This window comes from Emydura macquarii, unplaced genomic scaffold, assembly GCF_026122565.2.
Source record: "Emydura macquarii macquarii isolate MOO-44397 ecotype Brisbane River unplaced genomic scaffold, CSIRO-AGI_Emac_v2 contig_1253, whole genome shotgun sequence".
Classification (NCBI taxonomy): domain Eukaryota; kingdom Metazoa; phylum Chordata; order Testudines; family Chelidae; genus Emydura; species Emydura macquarii.
In genome coordinates, this window is record NW_027131390.1 from 52,416,674 (window position 1) to 52,440,951 (window position 24,278).

The following is a 24,278-nucleotide window of genomic DNA, read 5'->3' on the forward strand; positions in this document are numbered from 1 at the left end:
CAAGGACATTGCTGAGAGGCTAAATGATTTCTTTGCAAACCTACTCTAATAAAAATAAAATACTGTCACAGATTGAAGTGTCAGAAGAAGTGGTGGTAGAGCAAACGAATAATATAAAAAGCAGTAAGTCACCAGGCCCAGATGGTATAACATTCAAGAATTCTGAAGAAGCTTAGGTATGAAGGTTGTAGGGATCCTGAGCTAGGAGCAAAAATATGCACTCTCTCATTAAGAACAGCCCGTTCTAGAAAACTGGACGGTAGCAAATGTAATACCTAAATTTAAAACAGGTTCTATGGATGATCCTGGGAATTACTGACCAGTAAGACTCATTACATCTATACCTGTTAAGCTGGTTTAATAAAACACCTGGAAAACCATGATATGATAGGGTCTAACCGGCATGTTTTATGCAAAGGAAAATGGTGTCAGAATCCTTTGAACATGTCAAAAAAGGAGTAGATAAAGAAGAACAGGTTGAAATAGTTTCTTTAGATTTTCAAAAGGCCTTTGACAAGGTCTGACACAAGAGGCTACTAAAGAAGCTGAAAAGTCATGCAGTGAGATGGAAAAATGTTGTCATGGATTAAAAATTGGCTGAGAGACAGAAAAACAGATTAGGATTAAATAGTCAATTTTCATCTTGGCAAAAGGTTAACAGCTGGGTGCCTCTAGATTCTATACTAAGTCCTGTGTTGTTAATACATTTATTAATGATCTGTAAAGGGGGAATAAGTAGTGAGGCAGCAAAATCTGTATATGACACAGAGCTATTTGGGTTAGTTTTAATGGGGTACGTACCCACCCAGGGAAGAAATGGGTTACTGTGGACCTGAGTGGCCATTTATGCTATCTGGCTGTATCTTGAAGGATGGGCCAGATTTAATTAAAAAAATGATGCCCCACTGGAGGAGGAGCTGGATGGTGAATATAAAGGAAAGAAATCTGGAACAGAGAGGGGCAGTACTAATGTATTAAACAACAGTTTTAGTATGCAGGAGTTTAGAAAAAGTTTAGGGTTTAGTATGCAGCCATTAGAAAAAGGAGAAAAACAGCTTCAGGTAAAGATAATATAAGTAATGTAAATTTCAACACTTGTCAAAAGGGAGTCTAAAGATTCTATTGAGATTATATAATTATATATGGGAATAAGGACTGCTGCCAATAGAATGGAAACAAGTACTGATGATACCAATTAGGAAACAGGCAAGATATATACAAGACCTGATGCTTACAAGACTATTGCGCCCACATCATGTGTGGGAAAAATCATGGAAAAAATGATAAATATAAGACTAGGGGAATACTTGGAGAAAAATGATGATATAACTGAGGTGCAAAGTGGTTTCAGAAAAGGAAGATGCATAGTTGACCATATAGTGAGAATGGAAACAGAGGTACAAAAAAGCATAATGACTAAGACCTTTATAACAATAGTCTTCATGGACAGTGAAAAAACAAGACACGCTATGAAGGGAAGGCCTCTTATATAAAACTAACCAAAACGGGAATAACAAGGGTGAATATTTTAATGGATAAGGGACTTTTTAAGTGACAGAACTATACAAGTCAAAGTGGGAACAGCTTTATCATCAAGAACCTACAAGCTTACAAACAGAACTCTACAAGAGATTATCATCAGCCCTACTTCGTTTCCATTGTGATAAACGGCCTCCCAGAAAGCACATAGATGGGAATATGTATTTCCTTTTTCACAGACAAATGTACTATATGGACTCACATAAAAGACTTAAAGTGGCTGTGGAAAAGACAAATGAGGCACTCCAGAGAATAAGTGGGGAAATGATTGGGGATTTAAATTCTCACTTGCAAAAACTAAGGCAATGTTTTTAACCAGGAAGAAAATTAGGGAAGACTGGGACTTATTTCTTTATGATGAACAAATTCAGATAGTTCAGAAGGTTATGTTCCTAGGAGTAGTGTTTGTTAATAAATTAACTTGGAAAGGTCACATAGATAATATCATACAAAAGTGCAAAGCAAGATGATCTTACTTAAACATGTAGCTGAAAACAAATGGGGTGGAGATAAAGTATTGGTAATTAAGTACAGAGTATTAATCAGACCAGTTTTAAGCTATGGATGCCAAGCTTTTGGTTCAGCCCCAAAACCAATTCTTAGAAACTTGGAACTGCTCCAGGCCCAATCTCTGTGCCCAACACCAATGTGTGCTGCAAGCAGAGAAGCATGTATAAATCTTAGGATGAAACTATTAGATTTAAAATTTTGGGCTAAGGTAAAAAGGAATAATGAATACAGAAGTACACAACATTTTTACGAGGATAGATGGAAGTTTAGTAGACAAAATTATAAAGACTACTACAGCCTTCCTCATACTGTCTGGGTCAAAAAATTGGGAAAGAAAAAAAATGTAAAAAAAATTGAGAGAACTAAACATTTTTAATCACGGGAAATCAAAGTACAGCTGGACAATTATTTCCCCATTTCTGGATCTGGAATTGCATAACAAAACTGATGGAATTTAAAAACCACACATTACAACCAATAAAATTTCTGAATTTATTTCTGAAAAATGGGTCCAGCTTTGTCAAGTCTACACCGATAGATCAAAAGATAACAGCATGGATTAAGTGAGAACAGCTTTCTATGCTTCTTGTCTTGGAATTCAGGAATCTAAAAAGCTATCAAATTATGTGACCTTTCCGATGGCTGAAATAATGGGGATGATGTTGGCACTAAACTGGCTGCAGCTATAATTTTATCTGATTCCTAGTCAGGCATTATGACAATCAGAACAGGGACTTTATAGAAATGACATCATAAGTGAAATAATTCTACTAAATTACAAAAATAATGCAAGCAGGTATCTGTGTAACAATAGCATGGATTCTGGTAGATACTGAAATATGCAAAAATGAGATGGCTGACAAAGCAACAAAATAAGTTCTAAAAATGAGGAGCTTTATATCAAGATACCCTTAAATAGACAAAAATTTAAAGGTGTGGTCATGAAGGAGCTCAAGAACTATAAACTAAGGAAACAAAAGGACAAATGTATGATGTACGTTCAAAAAGCAAAGATACTGTCATAACTATACTCCATAGTCATGACAGAAAAAGTGAAGCAGTAATTTTTAGGGTATTAACAAGTCATTGTGCCTTAAGTAATAAGTTAAACTTATTAAAAAGACAGATGTGCTGGGTAATGTGTGCAAACCCAAAGAAACTGTCTATGATGTTTTACGGCATTGTGGGCAAGATTCTATGAAAAGAAAGCTTTATGAAAAACTGAGTCAGCTTGGAAACAAAGATTTTTCCCTGAAGGGATTAGTAAGAATGTCAGAAAAATGGAAATAGTGTAAAAAAAGCCTTGCTGTGTTTCCTTCAGGATACTAGACTGAGTGAAAGGTTATTAAAAAACAACAAAAAATACCTTGGCTAAAAATGAAGGAAGTGGCGGTCACAGCCTTGCATGATGAAAAAAGGGGCTACCAGGAGCAACTCTACAGTCTCTCTCCGGGACTAGAGAGACGTCCAGCAGGCTCTAATGGTAAGCCCAGATAAAATAGCAGGATCTAGATTCTAGGGAGAGCAACATGGGTAGTGTTCAATGGAGGAATAGAGCAAGGGGAATTTAAGAGGCATGAATGGCCAAGCCCAAGAAGGGCAGAAGTTGGTTTAAGTTTATGCTTTTAGTTTGAGATTTTGTTGGAGGATTGTAGAGGAGAGTGAACCCAGAGATGTTGGGAGAAGGCCTGGTAAAAGGCTATATAGTAGGAAGAAGCTCAGGGAAGTATCAGGAATGGGTATGAATAGACAGATTTTTGCCTGCTCACTGCAGGATCCCTAATCTGGAACCCAGAGGAGGGGGCGTCACATCACCTTCCCTGGTGGCTAGTAGGGAAACCCAAGCCTTCCCACTCCTCTAGGTTCCAGATAACAGGATAAGGACACTCAAAGCCCGGAGCCAAAAGGGCACAAGGCCTATAAGGCCCAGAGTCAAAGCCAAAGAGCTTTTGTAAGGGCACTGGAATGTTTATTTGTGGGACACTTATCTCAGAAGGACCTAGCCAGAGGGCTGAATTACAAGGAAAGAGACCACCATCAGCATGATGTGAGTGAACGCTCATATTTCACAAGACTAGAAAGGACTACAAGGAACTTCAGAATGACAAACTAAATGAATGGGCAGTACACCTGCAAATGAAGTTTAATTTTGATAAATGCAAAGTCATGAAAATTGGAGGGAAAAATTTAAATGCTTCATACACTGTACAAGATTCTAAATGAACTGTATCAACTCAGAAAAGGGACATACATAATAAAAGTATATAAAGTAATAAATGGACTAGAGAGGGTACATTAAAAGCTTCTGTTCTCCCTCTCTCAAAAACAAAGGGATAGAAAATGAAAATAAAGGGAGGGAAATTCAAAAATGATAAAAATACATATTTCTGACTATGGAACTCAATGCCAGGAAGACACTGAGGCAAAGATCATAGAAAGATTCAAAAGAAGACTGGACATTTACATGGATATTGAGAATACCAAGAGTTATTATAATTAATGACAAAATTTCAGGGCTTAAGTAAAAAGATGGTTTGTATAGCTACCATCCTAGAAAAAACAACGAGAGCTCTGTGGCACTTTAAAAACTAACAAATTTAATTTTTGTAGGCATAAGCTTTCGTGAGACTCAAGCTCATTTAGTCAGATGCAGAGGTAGGAAGATACAGTAAATAGGAAACAGATATACAAGAGCATACAGAACAATGAGGGAGGTGGATGAAAGCTGGGTACTTAAGGGCTAATGACAGTCATGGGGTAGGAGGTGAGAATGGGTGAGCAAAACAATTTACCTCTTGTAATGAGAGAGCCATTCCAAATCTCTGTTTAAACCCAGTTTGAATGTGTCAAGTTTGCAGATCATTTCTAACTCAGCAGTTTCTCTTTGAAGTCTGTTTTTGGAGGGTTTTTTTTTTGGAGAAGTACGGCGACTTTCAGGTCAGTGATAGTGTGCCTGGGAGATTAAAGTGTTCTCCCACTGGTTTATGGATGTTATTTTTTATGTCTGATTTGTGTCCATTAATCCTTTTGCGTAGTGATAGTTCCGTTTGGCCACTGTACATTGCAGAGGGGCATTGCTGGCACATGATGGCATATATAACATTAGTGGATGTACAGGTGAACGAGCCTCTTATGGTGTGATTGATGTGGTTAGGAACAGTGATGATGTCACTAGAGTCGATGATGTGTGGGCAGAGCTGACAGCGGGGTCTGTTGCAGGGATAGGTTCCTGGATTGAACTTTTTGTAGGGTGTATGGTTATTGGTGAGAATTTGCTTCAGGTTGGGGGGGCTGTCTGTAAGCTAGGATGGGTCTGTTGCCCACTACCTGAGCGAGAGACGGATCATCTGCTAGGATATCACATTACACGATCCATTGTCTACAGCCAGACCTTAAGATACAACCAGATTTGCTCCGATCCCTCAGATAGAGACAAACAAACACCTACAGGATCTCTATGAAACATTCCTAAAACTACAATACCCACCTGGAGAAGTGAAGAAATAAATTGACAAGAGCCAGACAGGTACCCAGAAGTCACCTACTACAGGACAGACCCAACAAAGAAAACAACAGAACTCCACTGGTCGTCACCTACAGTCCCCAGCTAAAATCTCTCCAACACATCATTAAAGATCTACTCATCAAACATATGTCCATTCAGGTGTGGCCTTCAAGTTCTTTGTGTATTTTCTTCACGAGAAAATGGGTAGCACGTTCAAGCTAGAGCAAGGACTAGTACTTTTTATTAATGTTGATGCGTGCATGTCCCAATTAATTTGACAAGGACCTGCCAGAAAGCCTGTTCTGCCACATTGTCTTCTAAGATCAACTTGACCAATTCCTGACAAGACAGGCTGACTCCCCACCAGCTATGTTCTAGCACTTTACCTGAATGCATTTGGGGATGTACAACTTTGTCTACAAAAGAAAGCTTGTCTTGAGGAGCAACAGAGAGGTTGACATTATGGTGCTGACTCTCTAGAATGTAGAAAGGTGAGTGTGAAGGTACAATATGATTGATGTTCTTATACGATGCCCATCACTGTGGTATCTGAGTGCCTACAGGAGACTGTAAATCAGGAGTGAAGCCTGCTTAGTTTCCTTTCAGCTGGCTAGTCTAATAATCTTACACAAAATACCTTATAGTTAAGGTTGTTCTAGTAATACACCCACACACATAAGTAGAGCCCTACCAAATTCACGGCTGTGAAAAACGAGTTACAGATTGTGAAATCTGGCTATTGTAGGGGAGACCAGAATTCACAGAGCTGGGTGGCTGGAGAGCAACAGCTGCTGTCCGGGAGCCCAGGTCTGAAGGCAGCACCATTGCCAGAAGTGGTGCAGAGGCGATGGTAGCATGGTATGGGGGGCTTCACCACTTTTGGGTTGGGGGGACAGGGCCAGCCTTACGGGTGGGCAAGCGGGCAACCATCCAGGGTCCTGTCATCAGAGGGTGCCATGGTCACCGCCCACACACACAGAACCAACCCAAGGACCCTTTAACTCCCAAGTACTGAGCCTGGAGCCGGGAAGAGGCAGGGCTGGGAGTGCCCCAGCCAGGGGTGCCTACTGTGCACTGGGCTCCAGCTACTAGTCCTGGATGGGCTGGGAATAGATAGGACTTCCTTTTCCTCTGCATGGACTGCTTCTGGGGCCAGGTCAGACCCACCTCTAGAACCACCCTCAGCTGCAGGAAGCTCCCTGGCTACTGGCTGGGAGTTCAGCTCTGAAGGCAGCACTGCCACCAGCAACAGTGCAGGAGTGAGGATGGCATAGTATAGTACTACCACCCTTGTTTCTGCGCTGCTGTTGGCGGCAGCGCTGCCTTCAGAGCTGGATGCACGGCCAGCAACTGCCTCCGACTACCCAGTTCTGAAAGCAGCAGTGTAGAAGTAAGGGTGGCAATCCCATGACACCCCCCCGCCCCACAATAGCTTTGTGCCCCATCCCTCCACATCCCCTTTTTGGGTTGGGACCCCCCCAGTTACAACAACGTGAAATTTCAGATTTAAATATCTGAAAGCATGAAATTTATGGTTTTTAAAATCCTATGACCGTGAAATTGACAAAAATGGACCATGAATCTGGTAGAGCTCTACACATAAGGAAAAAAAACCTATACAAAACCTAAGCATTAAGTAGTATGGAAGAAGCCAGTTAGGACTGTTTACATAACTATCCCATTACCCTTACAGTTCATAAATTCACGTAGTAACAACACTGACATGTAAAAATTCATCTTACATAATTCATAAATTACCTTAATCATAAGCAACAAGGCATACTTCTGAACTCTTAACACATGCTTCAAAAATTTACTGAAAGTCTAGTATTTATACAGTTGATGTACACGTGGTAAGGGTTTGTGTGTGTCTGTTATTTTAATGTTACTTATTTTCAATTTATGTCACATGCCTAGATGCTACCGTGATGATTACATTAAAACAGGGTGGATTGATTTAAATCATTGATTTAAATCACCAAGAGAAAATCATTGATTTAAATCAAGTTTCCCACTGATACTTCTTCACATATTTCTTAAACAATGGTGCAAATCTTTACAACTCAATACAGCCTTTTACAACATCTAGGAGGGTATATTTTGTAATTTTTTAGATAAATTAATAAAAATCAAGTTAGGAAATAGTACATAATACTCATTACCTGTGTCAAGCTGCAGATGCAACAGCAGTACATTACGAATGGTAAGAACTAAATCACAAACACAAGAGCACTTATTTTATTAAACTAAATGTTACATAAATGTTTCACATTTGCAATTGCAGCAGTCTCCTGAGTTGACGGCTGTCCTTAAACTTTTTTTTTTAAATTTTCAAATTTTATTAAATCCAACAGACAAGTCATCACAGCACTAAATGTATGCTGTCCTTAAAACTTCTGCAACTAGCTCTCATCTTCCCCACTCCCACTGTCATTTTTATTCATGGACTGAAACAGAAATACGACTTTTTCCTGCTTTTTCAACTCCCAGTCGATTTCTTAGCATAATACCAAATGATGAAAATATTCTCTCTGTGCCTGCAGAGGAAGCTACTGCTGTGAAAAGTTGGCTTAGCAACTGAAGAAATTCTGTTTCAAGGTACCTGGATAATGATTTTCACTAATTCAGGGGAGTCACTTTGTTCAAAACCTCATCAGTAAACATGTACTGTTTAAATGGTTCCGCTCCAGCCCTGAAATTTATTATGACTGGCATAACTGAGGAGTGATTTTGAGATGCCCGTGCCATGTAAGCAGCATCTTCTTCAGAAGGTACACATCTACCTTTATATCTGGGGTCGAGAATGTTCGCAAGAAAATGAGGTAGAGTTAATGCTTGATCCATTCGCTTCTTTATCGCCTGCAATTTAACTTTCTGGTGAAGTATTTCTTTCTTAAATGTCTCTTGAAGGGCCTTCCAAATTTCGACAGCATCTGCAATGCAGCAACAATTTCTCTGAAGTTTGTTTAAGGCTATGGATATAGGCTTCAGTATACTGTGCATGTCCTCTACGGTCCTCTTTAATGCAATGTTAGACACTTTGGATGAGATACTTCCATCTATTTTATCATGGTTTTCTTCACAAAGTTTTATGAGAATAGGCCAATTTTTAATAAATTGTTCAAAACAATCAACCACAGAATTCCATCAAACATCTTGAGGGAGAATTAATTTGGATCCTCCTGCTCTCTTCAATGAAGCTGAAGCAAAATGGTTGTTACAAAAGTAATTTGTGACTTTAACAACATTTTCTTTTATTCCTGGAGAAGATGTACTTAAGTCTTTGGCTAAAAGATACATTAAAGGGACACTGCAGCCATATGTTATTAAGGAGCATCCTTCCATTTCTTCTAAGTATCTTCTCATCTTTGCCATGTTTGCAGCATTGTCTGTGACAAAACTGCACACATGACAGTTGAATTTTTGGTTCACAGTTTATTACAGCTTTCACTGCCACTTCTTTTAACTATTCTGTTGTGTGGGCATTTCCCAATGTATCTATTGTTTCTGAAAGATATGCAACCCCATCTTCTTGTCACACAGGCACATATTACTGGATCGTGTACATTGCTCCACCCATCAAGGCTTAAACTGGCACGTTTCCCCGCAGTATTTCTTGCGCACTGTTCAAGTTCCTTCTCGTACACTGTATCTAGCAACTTCCACCAACGTCTGCTCTACCAGGTGGAGTGTAGCTTGATCACAAGGACTCAGCCATGTCAATGAACTGTTTATTGTTAATGTGAAAAGCAGAATTTGTGGCATAAATGAACTGAGCTATCTTTTTCTCTATGCTGTCTTCTTGGTATTTGCTGGTCCTTACTACAAACTCATCCATGGTGGTGGTTTTACTGGATGATTGAAATCTTTTGCTCGCTACTGATACTTTGTTATCTGAAATACGTTTAGTTGCAGCACTGCTGCTAAAAGTACTAACGGATGATTCTGAAGTTGTTGCAGACAGACAGTCACAGTCAAAGTCTCTTATGCTTAAATGGGATCCTTAAACAAAATTCAAAAATGATTTTGAATAGTCGTTTTTCTCAGTTCTTCTCACTCTATTATTCAGTTAATCATTTACATTTTTTTCAGCAAGGATGCAGATCTGATTCCAATTTTACCAAAAAAGCTAAGACTAACTGCTCTTCGGGTGCATTTAATTGTGGAGTAAGCCCCATAGAGCTCACCGGCACTTCTGTTTTTTGAGAAAAGTAGTATAGTATGGGGTTTCCTTGGGAAAGCTGAGTTATGCTGAAATAAAATAGGGAATAGACTTATGGCATCACCATTACAGTCTGTGGCCATGATGTTCCAAAATAAGGGGCATGTATTATATAACATAAAATAAGAAAATGACACCCAGTGGCAACTGGCAACTATAGATTTCTCTTACTGCAGCTTTCTTTACTGTATACTTGGTGACAGATTCTAAACCTAGTTAACTAATTAAACAAGCCATAAGGATTAGCTAAACTAAACTTTTTTTTCTAGCAACATCCAACATAGCAAACAGCTTGGGAATCTCCTTGTTAAATCAGACTTATACTAAAAAGCATAGTGTCTTGAAGAATGATGCATTACAAAGTGAATTATTTAAGTTACTAACCAGCTGATCCACATTGTTCTTCAGACATATCCACATCTTAGTCCAGAGCATTTTCTCCCAATAAGCAGTTTTCATTATGATGTTTCATTCTTGCAACTAGGCCTCCTTCTTGCACTGCTTACACTTGACACGTTTTCCTTTTTTACCCAGGGAACGACTTTCTTCAAAATATTCCCAGACAGTCTCTCTTACGCCCAGAAGCCATGACAGTTTTTCTGTGGCAAAAGTGTGGGGGAATATAGGAAGCTGTGTGTACACTGAATAAATGTCTTCCCTTTTTCTTTCCAGTCCACTCTACTGTTCCTTTCTACTCTGTCTTCGTCCTTAATTAAGACACTGTCTTAAGACAGAGAGATAAACTCCTCTGCCTTGCTTGGCCTAGCTCCACCACCACATAAGCACAGAACAACAACAATCCTATCCAGCCTGTCTTTCTTTGTACATGACTTTAGTCTGCTGAGAAACAGAAACTGAAAGCCCAGAACTTTCAAGAAGCAAGAGCTAGTAGTTAGGCTGGACAGACTAGAGTCATCAATTTATTTTTTTTTAGACTAAGTGTAGGTTTAGTATGTTTGTGATGAGATTTAATTGCAACTGTTATTTTTTAAATGAGAAAGAAATTTAGTATTTTATTGATTTAAAAAAAATTAAAAAATCTGATTTAAATTTAAAAAATCCTATTTTTTTTTTTAAATCATTGATTTTTATCCACCCTGCATTAAAAAGAAATAAAGTGATAAAACGGAAAGGTCTGTAGTAAGTACAAAGGGAATACATAAAATACTGACCACATCTATTCCTTTTATGTAAATAATTTTTATTTTTAAGTTGCCTTCAGTGTGGAAGTTCCTGTCTTAATGTAGAATTTACTAAAAGTTTTGTATTTCTACAGCTATGCTGAACCATACCATGCATTATACCAACACACAGATAAAAAAAACTGTATATTATACCTGTTGTCATGGTATCTGTGGGGATGATGTTGAAGAACATCTTGCAGGAAACGCTCCATCAGGCTAGTGGTACCTATACGATTCCTGCAGTACATGGTGAAATGTCTGTGCTGGGAACTGAAAACATGCTGAAAAGACAGAAAACAGATCACAAGCTTGGTACCATGGCTGACACGGGGTCTATCCAGGAAGGTAGTTTTCATTTTCTAAGTTTAAAATTTTCCATGTTGCAATGAAAAACAATTTTTCTTCCTCTTCTAGTTTTTAAGGACCTGATTCAGCAAAGTACTTCAGCACGTGCCTAACTTTAAAACCAATGGGCAGTCATTAGGACTACTCATGCACTCAAAGTTAGGCATGTGTTAAAGCACTTTGCTGAACTGCTGCACAACTGCATTCATCTTACAGCATCTGTTGTTCATGGTAAACAGTCTCTAAACATATCTACAAATGATGATGGAAAGAATAACTTCTTGAATTTCAGATGTTCAGGAAATATAAACGAATAATCCAACTGGAACACTCCCTTAAATTGTCTGCAGCCCTACACAGAGGCAGATGAAGACAAAAAGATTCCTGCTATTTGATCATCATCAAGACAATAAACACTTTTAGACCAAGACAGTTAAAGAACAGGGAAAAGAATATCAAATATTCATGTCCTCAGGATATGCAATTCAGTTTTGATAGTGAACATATTCATACTGCTATCTCATATTTTATAGTAATATTAGGATTGAAGACATTCCCATTGAAAAAGCTTAACAGGTGCAAAACGAAGCATCCGGTAAACTTAGCAACACAGGCTACAGAGAGCACATCACCCCTCTGCTCCACTCTCTGCACTAGAGTCCCTATTAAACACAGAGCTGAATTCAAGGTTTCTGTGCTTGTCTGGAACAAACTATCTGACAGATCACCTTTCACTCTACAACTGTGACAGTAACACTCCAATGAAATAACGAAACTGTCTATCGGCAGAGAGAGAGACTCAGGAGTTGGACCAAGACTATGAAACCCATGGTCACAAAAGAATGATCACCGGCCTCACCACTTTCAGAAATAAATTCAAAACTCATTTCTTTGACTTATCTTTTCTTCAATCAGTTTCTCTCTGACACACACCACACACACACAAAAATCCCACAAACTAATCAAGCAACTTCTCCTACAGTGTAGGAAGGAAGAAAAAGAGGGAAACTGACATTTCTATTTCTAAAAATCTTGGAGGTGCTCAGATACTAAGGTAAGAGGAACCTAATAAGCACATAGATATGATAGATTCCTATGATGCAACCATCCACGATAGAAGAAGCAATCAAAAGTTATGTTCTATTCAGTATTGGCTTAAAAAAAGATGCTCAATACTAGTGATTGAAACAGTCAAACAAGCTGGTCAGGCAACATTACTGAGTGCCTGTTATTTTAACCATCTCTTAATACAGAACATAATGATATGAGAAATAAAGAGGAAAAACAGATGAAATCAACCTCCCCATTTTCCAATTTCCTACTCTCCTACAAATGTCTTACCTGTTCAAGATTGCTGTAGTGCACATGGCAGCAGTTGCAATAGCCTTGTCTATTTTGCACACTGGATATCCCAGGTCCAGCCCGCTCTGGCCCTAGTACACTTACATTTACAGAAGAAAAATGTACTAATATTACTAGCAGTTTTCAGTGAGAAAAATGAGATTTATAAATTTATTATATTTCAGGTGTTTAACAAAACATTAAGATTTATACTATCAAAACACGTATTTAAGCATAATCATTTAGATGGATTCACGGTGCTGAGCTTAAAATCCACTCATGCTGCTGAAGTGCCAAAGCTTTTCCTGAACATCATATGCAAACCTAAAAAGGAGCCAGTCATGTATAGCAACAATTCACCATGCTCTGTCAAGTACTCATGATATTTTGCATACAATAAAAAAAATGTCTTCCTTCAGAATACTGCAGGGAAGTTTTGCAAAAAGTCTACAGGTGCTATAGAAATTACCCTCAGAAAGCTATCTTTCTGTCTGGAAGAACCTATACAACTCTACAGATTTCTGAGGGACACACAGGAGTTTTCAACAACTGTACAGTCAGAACCCCACTATGTATATATAGTATTGGCCAGAGAGTATAATTATCAAAATTAAAAAAAATAAAGATAGTGAGAAATGAAATAATGACCCAAAAATAACTTTGAAGAATTTAAATGTAAGTGCTGATTGCTATCAGGAAACAAAAGATGTTTTTAAATAAAGACATTTTAAATGAAGCAGATTAAACCAACTCCTGAATACTTTCCATCATATAAATGTCAAGAAAGCTGATATGGTTTAGATTTATATGTCAAAATGACTACCATGCTGTGGGAAGTGAAAACCATATTTCTTCTGAAGAGTAGGAACACTATTGAGGAGAAACAACCAAATGAATGCACAAGATGTAGCTGTGTGGGAGAGTGAAAAAATGAAGAAACTGTTAGTTTAAAATTAATTCTGTCTTGCTACTGCAATTTGTGAATATTTGCAGTTCACTTTTAATCTACAGAAATGGCATCAGGCAGCTTCCAAAGACTTAAAAAAGACGTCAGGAGGGAGGACAAGGAAGAGAAGGGGAGAAAATGTGGAGAGGAGGGGAGAATGCAGAGAAAGGGTGATGAAGAGGAAAGGATGGGGTCCACCAGATAAAACCTCTAGTTATATGTGGTCCATGCCATGAAGAAGTCTGAGAAGCTTAGGAGGTTCAATAATAGGAGGGAGAGAAATCAAGAGGTACAAAAGTGGGGAAAGAACCATTTTTAGAAGAGACTGAAGTGACATGTAAATTGATAAAGAGAGGCAATATTTTATCAAAACGCTGTTGTAGCCAGCAGCTGCAGAGGAGGGAGTTCTGATAGTGACAGTGGCAAGAATGTGTGGCAAGACATGGAGGCAGCCAGTTCAGAGGGGAATAAAAAGACATGATCCCATAAGACAGGCTGCTGCAAGTCCTTGCAGGGGATTTTAAATAAAAGGAAGATAAATTTTGAACTGAACTGTAAAATGAATGGGAAGCCAATGGAGTTGTTTAAGGAACATAAGAAAACAACATAAAAATGGCCATACTAGGTCAGACCAATGGTCCGTTTGCCTAGTATCCTGTCTACTGACAGTGGATAGTGCCAGAGGGAATGAACAGTACACAGGGCAATTTTGAGTGACCCATCCCCTGGTGCAAAGTAATGCATCATCCTGTCAGATGGAGTTCCTAGGGACTGCCCCCCAGAGCATGGGGTGGTATCCCTGACCATCCTGACTAATAGCCATTGATGGACATATCCTCCATGAACCTATCTAATTATTTTTTGAAAGCAGTTACACTTTTAGCCTTCATAATATCCCTTGGCAACAAGTTCCACAGGTTGACTATGAGTGGTGTGAAATACAGTAGAACCCCGTTTATCCTCCATTATCCAGCACTCCGTATTAACTGAACAACCGGCGCACATAGATCCAGAAGCGGGAGGTCCTAGAGCGCACTTTTCCATTCTCCGGATTATCTGAATTTTTGTTTATCCGATCTGGCACTGGTCCCAATTAGATTGGATAAACAAGTTTCTGCTATATTTTCTTTTGTTTGTTTTAAACCTGTTGCCTGTCAACTTCATTGGGTGACCCCTAGTTCTTGTGTTATGTGAAGGGGTAAATAATTCCCTACCCTATTCACTTTCTCCATACTATTCATGATTTTATAGACTGCTTTCATATCTCCGCTTAGTTGTCTCTTTTCAAAACTGAAAAGTCCCAGTCTTTTTAATATCCTTTCATATGGAACCTGTTCCATACCCTAAATCATTTTTATTGTCCTTCTTTGCACCTTGTCCTATTCTAATATATCTTTTTTGAGATGGAGCAACCAGAACTGCCCAAAATATTCAAGGTGTGGGCATACCATGAATTTATATAGCGGCATTATGACATTTTTTATTTTATTATCTATCCCTTTCCTAATGGTTTGGGTTGATTCCTAACATTCTGTTAGCTTTTTTTTTTTTTTTTTTTAAACTGCTTCCATAGAATTGAGCGGATGTTTTCCGAGAACTACCCCTGATGACTCCATGATCTCTTTCTTGAGTGGTAACAACTAATTTGGAACCCATCATTTTGTATATATAGTAGGGATTATTTTTCCAATGTACAATACTTTGAACTTAACATTGAATTTTATCTGCCATTTTGTTGTACGACTAGTTTTGTGAGATCCCTTTGTTACTCTTTGCCGTCAGCTTTGGACTTAACTATCTTGAGTAATTCTGTATCATCTGCTAATTTTGCCACCTTGCTATTTACCCCTTTTTTCAGATAACTTAAGAATATGTTGAACAGCACAGGTCAGTATAGATCCTTGGGGACACTGATACTTACTACTCTCCATTTCAAAGACTGACCGTTTATTCCTACCCTTTGTCTCCCATCTTTTAACGTTACTGATCCATGAGAGGATGCTCCCTTTTATTATCCCATGACTGCTTAGTTTGCTTATGAGCCTTTGGTGAGGGACCTTGTTAGAGGCTTTCTGAAAGTCCGAGTACTCTATATCCACTGGATCTCCTTTGTCCACATGCTTGTTGACAGCCTCAAACAATTTTAATAGATTGGTGAGGCATGCTTTCCCTTTACAAAATCCATGTTGTCTCTTCCCCAACATACTGGGTTTATCTATGTGTCTGATAATTCTGTTCTTTACTATAGTTTCAACCAATTTGCCTGGTACTGAAGTTAGGCTTACCAGCCCACAATTGCCAGGATCACCTCTGAAGTCTTTTTAAAAAATGTACATTACATTAGATATCCACCAGTCACCCGGTACAGAGGCTGATTTAAGCCATAGGTTACATACCATAGTTAGTAATTCTGCAATTTCATATTTGAGTTCCTTCAGAACCCTTGGGTGGATATCATCTGGTCCCGATGACCTATTACCATTTAATTTATCAATTTGTTTCAAAACCCTCCTCTACTGACACTTCAATCTGGGACAGTTTCTCAGATTTGTCACCTAAAAAGATTGGCTCTGGTAATGGGGATCTCCCCTACATCCTCTACAACAAAAGCCAATATAAAGAAATAATTTAGCTTCTCTGCAATAGCTTTGTCTTCCTTGAGTGCTCCTTTAACACCTTGATTGTCTAGTGACACCACTGACTTTTTAGCAGGCTTCCTGCTTCTGATGCACTTAGGTTTTGCTGTTAGTTTTTGTCTCTCTAGTTATTCACTCTACATATTCTTTCTTGGCTTGCTTTAGTATAATTTTACCCTTGATTTGCTAGAGTTTATGCTCCTTTCTATTTTCCTCCCTACGATTTGACTTCCAATTTTCAAAGGATATCTTTTTGCCTCTGAAGGCATAATTAAACCACTCCCAACGAGTGGCAGTAGCTACATCTCTTGCCAACATAGGACTGTCCACACCGGTGCTTCTGTTGATGAAACTTGCATCGGTCAAGGGTGTGTTTTTTCACACCCCAACCAACAAAAGTTTTACTGATAAATGTGCTAGCGTAGACGTAGCCTTAGTCTGAGCTTTATTATAGTGTTTTTAAATAGTCTCCATGCAGTTTGCAGACTTTTCATCCTTGTGACTGCACCTTTTAATTTCCATTTAACTAGTTTCTTCATTTTTGAAGTTAAATGCTACCATGGTGGTTTTCTTTGGCATTTCCCCTCCGACACAGATGTCAAATTTAATTACATTACGGTTATTATTATCGAGTGATTCAGCTATACTCACCTCTTGGATCATATCGTGTGCGCCATTTAAAACTAAATCAAGAATTGCCTCTCCCCTTGTGGGTTCCAAGACAAATTGCTCCAGGAAGCAGTCATTAATGGTGTACAGAAATTTTATCTCTGTATCTCTACCTGAGGTGATCTTTGTAGTCTCTCTAATCTCCTTCAGCATTTCACATCACTGTCACCATCAGGGTCAGATGGTTAGTAGTATGTTCCTACTGCTATACTCTTATTGTTCAAGCATGGAATTGCTATCTACAGAAATTCTATGTACAGTTTAATTCATTTAAGATTTTTAGTTTATTTGACTCTATACCATATTTCACATATAGTGCCACTCCACCACCAACATAACATACTCTGACATTCCTATATATTTTGTACCCTGGTATTACCATGTCCCATTGTTCATCTTCATCAAGTTTCTGTGATGCCTATTATATCAAAAACCTTGTTTAATGCCTGGCACTGCAGTTCATTCATCTTAGTATTCAGCTTCTAGCATGTGTATACAAAGACTTGTACATTTTGTCAATATTCTGTTGCTTGCCTTCATGAGTTATATTTAAATGGGATTCTTTTATGTTTGACTGTTCCTCACTTGCTCCTACCTGTACTTTACTAATTTCTTTCCTACTCTCTTTACTAGGCTAAGCTAGGCTCCTTCTTTAATAAACTGATCCCTCAAAGAATCTGTGTGCTTCTCTGCACCTGTCAGCTTTCTCCCAGATGTTAGTTTAAAAAATCCTCTACAACCTTTTTAATTTTACATGCCAGCAGTCTGGTTCTATTTTGGTTTCGGTGGAGTCCATCCTGCCTGTATAGGTTCCTCTTTTCCCAAAAGGTTCCCCAGTTCCTAATAAACCTAAAATCTTCTTCCTGACACTATCATCTCATCCACACATTGAGACCATAAAGTCCTGCCTGTCTTTCTAGCCCTGCGCATGGAACTGGAAGCATTTGAGAGCATGCTACCAAGGAGGTCATGGACTTTACTCTTACCTAGCAGCTTAAATCTGGTCTCCAGGTGCGCTCTCCAATCTTTCCCTGTGTCACTGGTCTCCAGGGGCGCTCTCCAATCTTTCCCTGTGTCACTGGTACCTACATGTACCATGATACTGGCTGCTTTCCAGCACTGCGCATAAACATGTCTAGATATCTCATGAGATCGGCAACCTTTGCATCTGACAGACAATTTACCATATGGTTCTCCCGGTCATCGCAAACCCAACTATGTATATTTCTGATAATCAAATCCCGCATTAGTATTATCTTGCTCTTCCTAATAACTGGGGTTCCCTTCCCAGGAGGGGTGTCTTCAATGTAAGAGAATACCATGACATCATCTGGTAGAAGAGTCCCAACTATTGGTTTGTTTGCCTCTTCCCCAGCCTGATGTTCTCCTTCTCCAAGACTTTCATTCTCATAACAACACAGAAGCTGTCAGACTAGGGGTGGGATAGCTCTATTGCGTCTCTGAAAGTCTCCTCTATGTACCTCTACGTCTCCCTTAGCTTCCCCAGGTCAGCCACTGTAAGCCACAAGAGGCTGAACTGTTTCTCTGAGGGCCATAAGCTGCTTGCACCATTTGCACAAATACACCACCTGCTCACAAGGCAGTTAATGGTACATGCTGCATTCAGTGCAATAAACTGGATGGCCTTCAACCATGGACTTCTACCGGCATTGTTTTTATTCTTGCAAGGTTGCTTTTTTGGTTGGGTGGGTGGGCAGGGTTGGTTTTTTTTTGGGTAGTGGTTATTAGACTAATTGTAGTTTGTGTCTGTTAGATGCATCTGGCTCTCATGCTCCCTTGCAAAACTCCCGTTTGCTGCTCACATTCACTAGCTCCTTTGGATGCTTAGGGGACGGCTTTTTAAACCCTTGCTCTCCCTGAGTTATCCTACTCTTGTCAAGGGATGCTAAAGTGGTTAGGGAAGGGAGTATGTCATTGTTTTGTTTTTTTTTAAATATGCATTTGCTGGAAAAAGGAAGCTGGGACTTGGGAAGGCGACAGAGAAGGAAATGAGAATAATTCAAACAAAAGAAAATGAAGACCTGGATACTGAAGCTACCTAAGCTACCTAAGGATACCTAAGCACTGAAGCTGAGGCAGTGATATACACAGGCAGCCCTGCAGAGAAGGTGAAGACAGATCTACAGACCTGAGAGATACAACAGAGAACTCAAAGTCAGCAATGACAACAGTTATGAACAGAGGAGACAGATGGGAAGTATGGGCTGACAATGAAGACAGAAAAGATGCAGCTGGACTTGAGAATTAAACTGAAAGAGAAGAGAGAGAGGAGAAGAGGAAACAAAAGCAGAAAAAGATGACAAAAGGGGATCAGGAAAAAAAGAGCCAGGAAAACAAAAGTAGCAGCAAAAGAGGTAGATTTTTTAATTTCAGAAATGAAACAACTCCACCTCAGCACTATCAACATTTCTATATAAAATCCTTATTAAGTATTTTTAAAAAAATCAAGAATCTTTTTAACGTAGCCACAGATAAATGCCATCAGAAACCATGGCCAGTCTACATGATTTTTTTTTTTTTTTTTAAATAAAAAAGACAGCGTAACAGAAACTGAAGTCACATTTAAACCTTCTGCTAATATTCAAAACACAACTTTGGTCTAGATGACTGCTGTGTTTTTTTTAGATTCTCTGGATTTCTGAAGCCAAAAATGACAGCAATTGGCCTTCAATCTCATTGCTGACATGATGGTCTCTGGGGGGGTCTTTGGGCACAACTGCAACATACGTATTTAATGATACCTATACACAGGTTAAAGAGAACATTAACCCTACAGTTGAAAATATTGCATCATTATTATAAGTTGTATGGGGTCAAATTTAATGTCAAAAACTACAATCTCCCTAGTTTATTTAGTGTAAGCAATAAAGTTTGATGCTAGTTGTATCATCTAACTCACCTGCTACTGCTCTCCTGTCGTAGGGAGCCTTCGATACCTCGTCTTTCTATGCCTATTTAAAAAAAAAGTAAAGCTAGAAAACCAGGCAAAAGAAATCAAAACTGGTTATTGTTATCGCTACATCTAGCTGTTCAGTGTCAAAAATAATGTGTTTTATAGGACAAAAGTAGAATTGATTAAATTTAGGAAAACTTACATTTATATACAATCATTTACCCCCAAAGTGCTTCATAAACTATAAGCACTATCTTTTTACAGTTGAAGTCATTGGGAATTTTTCTATAGATTTAACTGGGATCAAGATTAGATCATGTATGCTGAAATCTCTTCACCTGCCATCATAATACAGTCAACTCTGGGGTAAAATGCAGCAGCTGTTTAACAAATCACTATACAACAAATCATTACACCTACAAGAAGGTTGAGTAAATTATTTAAAAAGTCTCTCTTCTATCCTTAACTTCTAGGATTCTATGAATTTAGGACAGGAAGTGACAAACTATTAACCCAACTGAAACAATAATTAACAGATATATTTTTACAGTTAAAATAGATGCTATTTTTGTGTTTTGCATCTCGATATTTTTGTTTTAATAATTAAGTTGCTTACCTTGTGCTGAAGAAGCAGAGGCTTCATCAGCTGGCTTGCTCCTGTCAAACATCTGTAAGCCAAATATGAAACCACTGAAAACAAACACAAAAAGCATTTCTTGGCTTTTACTCCTTCCTTAATGTCAGCATGTCTGAGTCCCATGAAAGTGACATCACTGAACACAATACAATTTCAGATAAGGATTACACTTTAATCGCAACTGAATCTTCATGATTAAAACAAATGCGTTTCATTAGATTATTTTCATGTTATTCTATAATGCCACATTCTATCCACTATCAAGGACCCCCTCATTGTACGAAGACTTCTGAAGCAATCCAAACGTAGAAAGATGCAGTTACAGGCTTTGCATGCAGCAGGCCAGTTTATTCAAAAGAAACTTATCTATTAGGGAAGCAAAAAATCACCCCCAAAAATCTAGAGCTTTGGTCACAAACTGTGCAGATGCACTTTGGTATTTGTACATTAGCTCAGAAAATGTCTCCTTCTCCCCTAATAGATAAACATTATCCTTAGGTATTCAGGTCTTAAACTGCATTAGTAGACCTATGCAATGTTCCTGCCAAAATCATTTAATGGTTTAATTGCTTCAGCTGCACTTAAAAACACAAACCAAAAATCTATATAGTAAAAGCCATGCATGAAATGGAACAAATATAACAACCATGCAGGCTGAGAAAAGCCATCTTTATTGCTCAGCATTATCTCCTGATGCCCAGTCCACAAGCTGATATTGGCACCTACTGAACTGGACAGAAACCTGGCACTGCAAAAACATCCAACTTCATGTTTTGGTGTACAGGAATACAAAAGAGCTGCAGTTTCCCAAATTAGCCTTTCAACGCTGGAATCTAAATTTAAAATTAACCTTCAGGTACTAACCTTGGTGTTGTCAACCTTTGGCCGCCACTGAAAGCTGATTTCAAGGCTGTTGAACACTAGATCTCAGACAGGAGGTCATTTTCAGCACAGGACACTCATCTCCACTGGCAACCTGGTAATAATGGTACCAAAGTGTCTTTTTAGCTAGTTACTGATGTGTATATTCTAAAGAAGAAAAAGTTTCAGTCTACATAGAACTGTTCTGCCAGCACACTGGTTCACAAGATGGACAAAATTCTTTTTAAAGCAGCCAATTAACATGTTTAAGACATTAATTGACAGAGATTCCTTACCAAACTTTGGCAGCCTTTTATGTAGTCCCTAGAATTCCCAGCACTTTCCTGTATGGTGAGCTCACTCCTCTTCTCACAGTCCCTATTCAACATATACTATTAGGATGTTAATGCTTATGCATTTAAATGTCTAAAGTAAGTGAAATTCAGTTTCTAAATATACGGTAAATTATACCTTGAGATGATTGTCATGAATAAAGCCACCAACATGCTTTGAAGAATCACTTTTTCTTCTGCTCATATTGTGTAAACCAGCTAGATTAATAAAATATTAACTGGCACAGTCACTGCACTTTACATGTTCAAAGCATTTTCCAAGTGTTATTAAATTAACCATTATAACAACCCAGTGAGGTAAGTATTTAGCAGCATGTTACAAATGGGGAAACAGTGGTAGAGAGAATTATTTGCCCAAGGCCACAGAAAAATCATCAGAGCCAAGCTCAAAGCTCAGAACTTGCGAATTCCCAGATCTGTGCTCAGCCCATTAGATCACAGTAATATATTTGATTGCAACATGACAAACTCTAGGTTTCAAACCTTTTTTTTTTTTTTTTTTTTAATTTTTTGCTCTCATGAAAAGGGTTTCTTAGGATCACCTTAAATTTGCATGTTTTTTCTGCCCCTCTCTCCCCCAAAGTCTCTGTTCTCAGACTTGGAGATTCATTTACACTCCAATAAAAAACCTGCGCCTTTCCACATTTTGTGTAGAGCTATCCAGTCTATGTGGTTTATTTTTGTTATTGTTTTGCATTTTTCCACTCACTGTTCTGAATATATTTAGAATCTTCCCTCTGTTTGGATGTCATCCATGCAACTGTTTCTGTGCATTTGTTATTGGGGTTATTTTTTTAATTGCATTCAAAAGTGAGCTGATTATAGCCCTGCCTAAAGCCAGTACAGAGTGGGTAGGTACTGCATAGGAATAGAAAAGTACCTGAATTCTGACTTCAGTTAGTCTCGTTAATGAGCATGATCTTGCACTAATAATGCCAATGGGAGCATTGCTATAGACTTCAGTAGGTATAGGATCAAACCCTGATACTGACTTTGGACATTCCTTAGCAAACAAATAATGTGACTATCAGAAATGAATGCGGTGATGGTTTTGTACCCAGGACCATTCATTCCTACATACAATTATGCATGTTGCACATGTAGGCCCTAATCTTGCAAAGAATTAAACACATGCGTAATACGGTTGGCCTGAAAATAAGAATTTCAGCTGGCAAAAAATGTCAAGGTTTCGACATCTGTTTTAATTCTATATCAGAACAAAAACTAGACCCTTCAAAAAATTTTACGAAGAAAGACACACTGCAGAAAGCCATTAGCCCAGTGGTTAGAGTACACACCTGGATGTAGAAGACTCAGATTCAAGTTCCCACTCTGAATCAAGCAGAGCAGACACTTAAACCAGGGTCTTCCACATGCCAGGTGAGTGCCCTAACCACTGGGCTTTTGGCTACTCTGGGATGGTTCTCTCTTTCTCTCTCCCCCTCTCTGACCATAAATTCCATCCTGGACCTGAGAAACCTTCCCAATGAAATTTTCGTCTAAACAGATATAATTCTGCAAAGATTCGATAAATTGGCATTTTCTGATAAAAAAATATTTCATTGAAAAATTCCAGATCAGCTCTAATGTTTAACTTTAAGTAGCACACTTGAAGTTAACATACGTAAGTGTTTGCAGGATTGGTATATTGAGTTAAGTCCAGCATGGCTCACATTGCTCACTTTTCACACTGCAAGGCAGTGTCATGGACCAGATGTTCTCACTCACTAAGGATAGGGTGTAAATTTGTAAGGCCTCAAATTTGTAAGGCCTCAAGCACCTTACAGGTGTCAGAGAAATATCACAGTTTCAGAGCAGAGTGTTTGCCAAGATTATGCTGTACATCACTGAAGCATAAGAGACAAATATATCTCTAGGACAAGAAGAATGTTTAAGTATATTGGTAGACAAATGAAAACACAAACCCAAATTGGCTACAGCCAGCTATTGCCTAAAGGCTGAAAGCATGCTCAGGTCTCAGTTTAGTAGAGCAAGGGAATGCTCATACTTAGATACCTTGTGTGGCCCCTACCAAAATCTAGAGAGTGGGAAAGGAGCACAAATCCTCATGTGTGTTTGGTAATGCAGTCTCATTTAATTTCTAATTTAGCTAAGTCAAAAGATATTTCTTCATTTGATCTATATTTTTATAACGGGTTCTGCTTTGTATGAACAACTCTTGTTCAGTTAAAGAATCTCTAAACTTGAAATAGCTCAATATAACTGTAGTACAATAATATCAATTATTTCTTAAAAATAGATGACTAGTGTATAATCTGTCTTTAAAAATATTTCACCATTGTAAAAAGTCTGCATTGTGTTGCAAACATAATAATGACTGGCCTCAACTGAGAATGGTTGATTTGGCAGATTTATAACCCATAGGGCTACTGTAGCTGTCTCTTGCAGTTAAAGATAGATATTTCTTGTATAGTTTTATTGAATCACATGGCATACAGCAGTCACTGAGCATGAAGAACTGTAAGGAGTCCTGAACTAGTGGCGCTAATGAGAACTGAAAGGAGACCAAAAGAAAGGTAACCACAAGGCAAGAAAAATATTTTTAAAAATCAGCACTTTCATGTTGATAGCACATGAAAACGTCATAGGCATCAA

General features: G+C 38.4%; 2 protein-coding genes across 5 annotated transcripts in view; both read right to left on the reverse strand.

Moving 5' to 3' along the window:
- The window catches only part of ADAM23 (ADAM metallopeptidase domain 23), a 239,490-nt gene extending 228,940 nt beyond the window's left edge, over positions 1–10,550 (reverse strand). The window contains exon 1 of the mRNA XM_067548777.1: positions 10,161–10,550. Within this exon, the coding sequence (XP_067404878.1) occupies positions 10,161–10,188 (28 nt within the window). The 5' untranslated portion in view covers positions 10,189–10,550. The remainder of the gene's footprint in view (positions 1–10,160) is intronic.
- Positions 1–24,278, reverse strand: part of ZDBF2 (zinc finger DBF-type containing 2) — a 46,875-nt gene that overhangs the window by 17,268 nt on the left and 5,329 nt on the right. The window contains exons 2-8 of one of the 4 annotated variants that reach the window (XM_067548770.1): positions 21,781–21,838; positions 21,606–21,701; positions 21,313–21,424; positions 20,428–20,501; positions 19,818–19,869; positions 12,647–12,746; positions 11,114–11,241 (exon numbers count right to left, since the gene is read on the reverse strand). In XM_067548770.1, coding sequence (XP_067404871.1) covers positions 11,114–11,241; positions 12,647–12,746; positions 19,818–19,869; positions 20,428–20,479 — 332 coding nt within the window. In that variant the 5' untranslated portion in view covers positions 20,480–20,501; positions 21,313–21,424; positions 21,606–21,701; positions 21,781–21,838. Of the gene's footprint in view, positions 1–11,113; positions 11,242–12,646; positions 12,747–19,817; positions 19,870–20,427; positions 20,502–21,312; positions 21,425–21,605; positions 22,228–24,278 lie in introns of those variants that run through there. The other 3 variants (XM_067548771.1, XM_067548772.1, XM_067548773.1) reach the window with 3 other exon arrangements.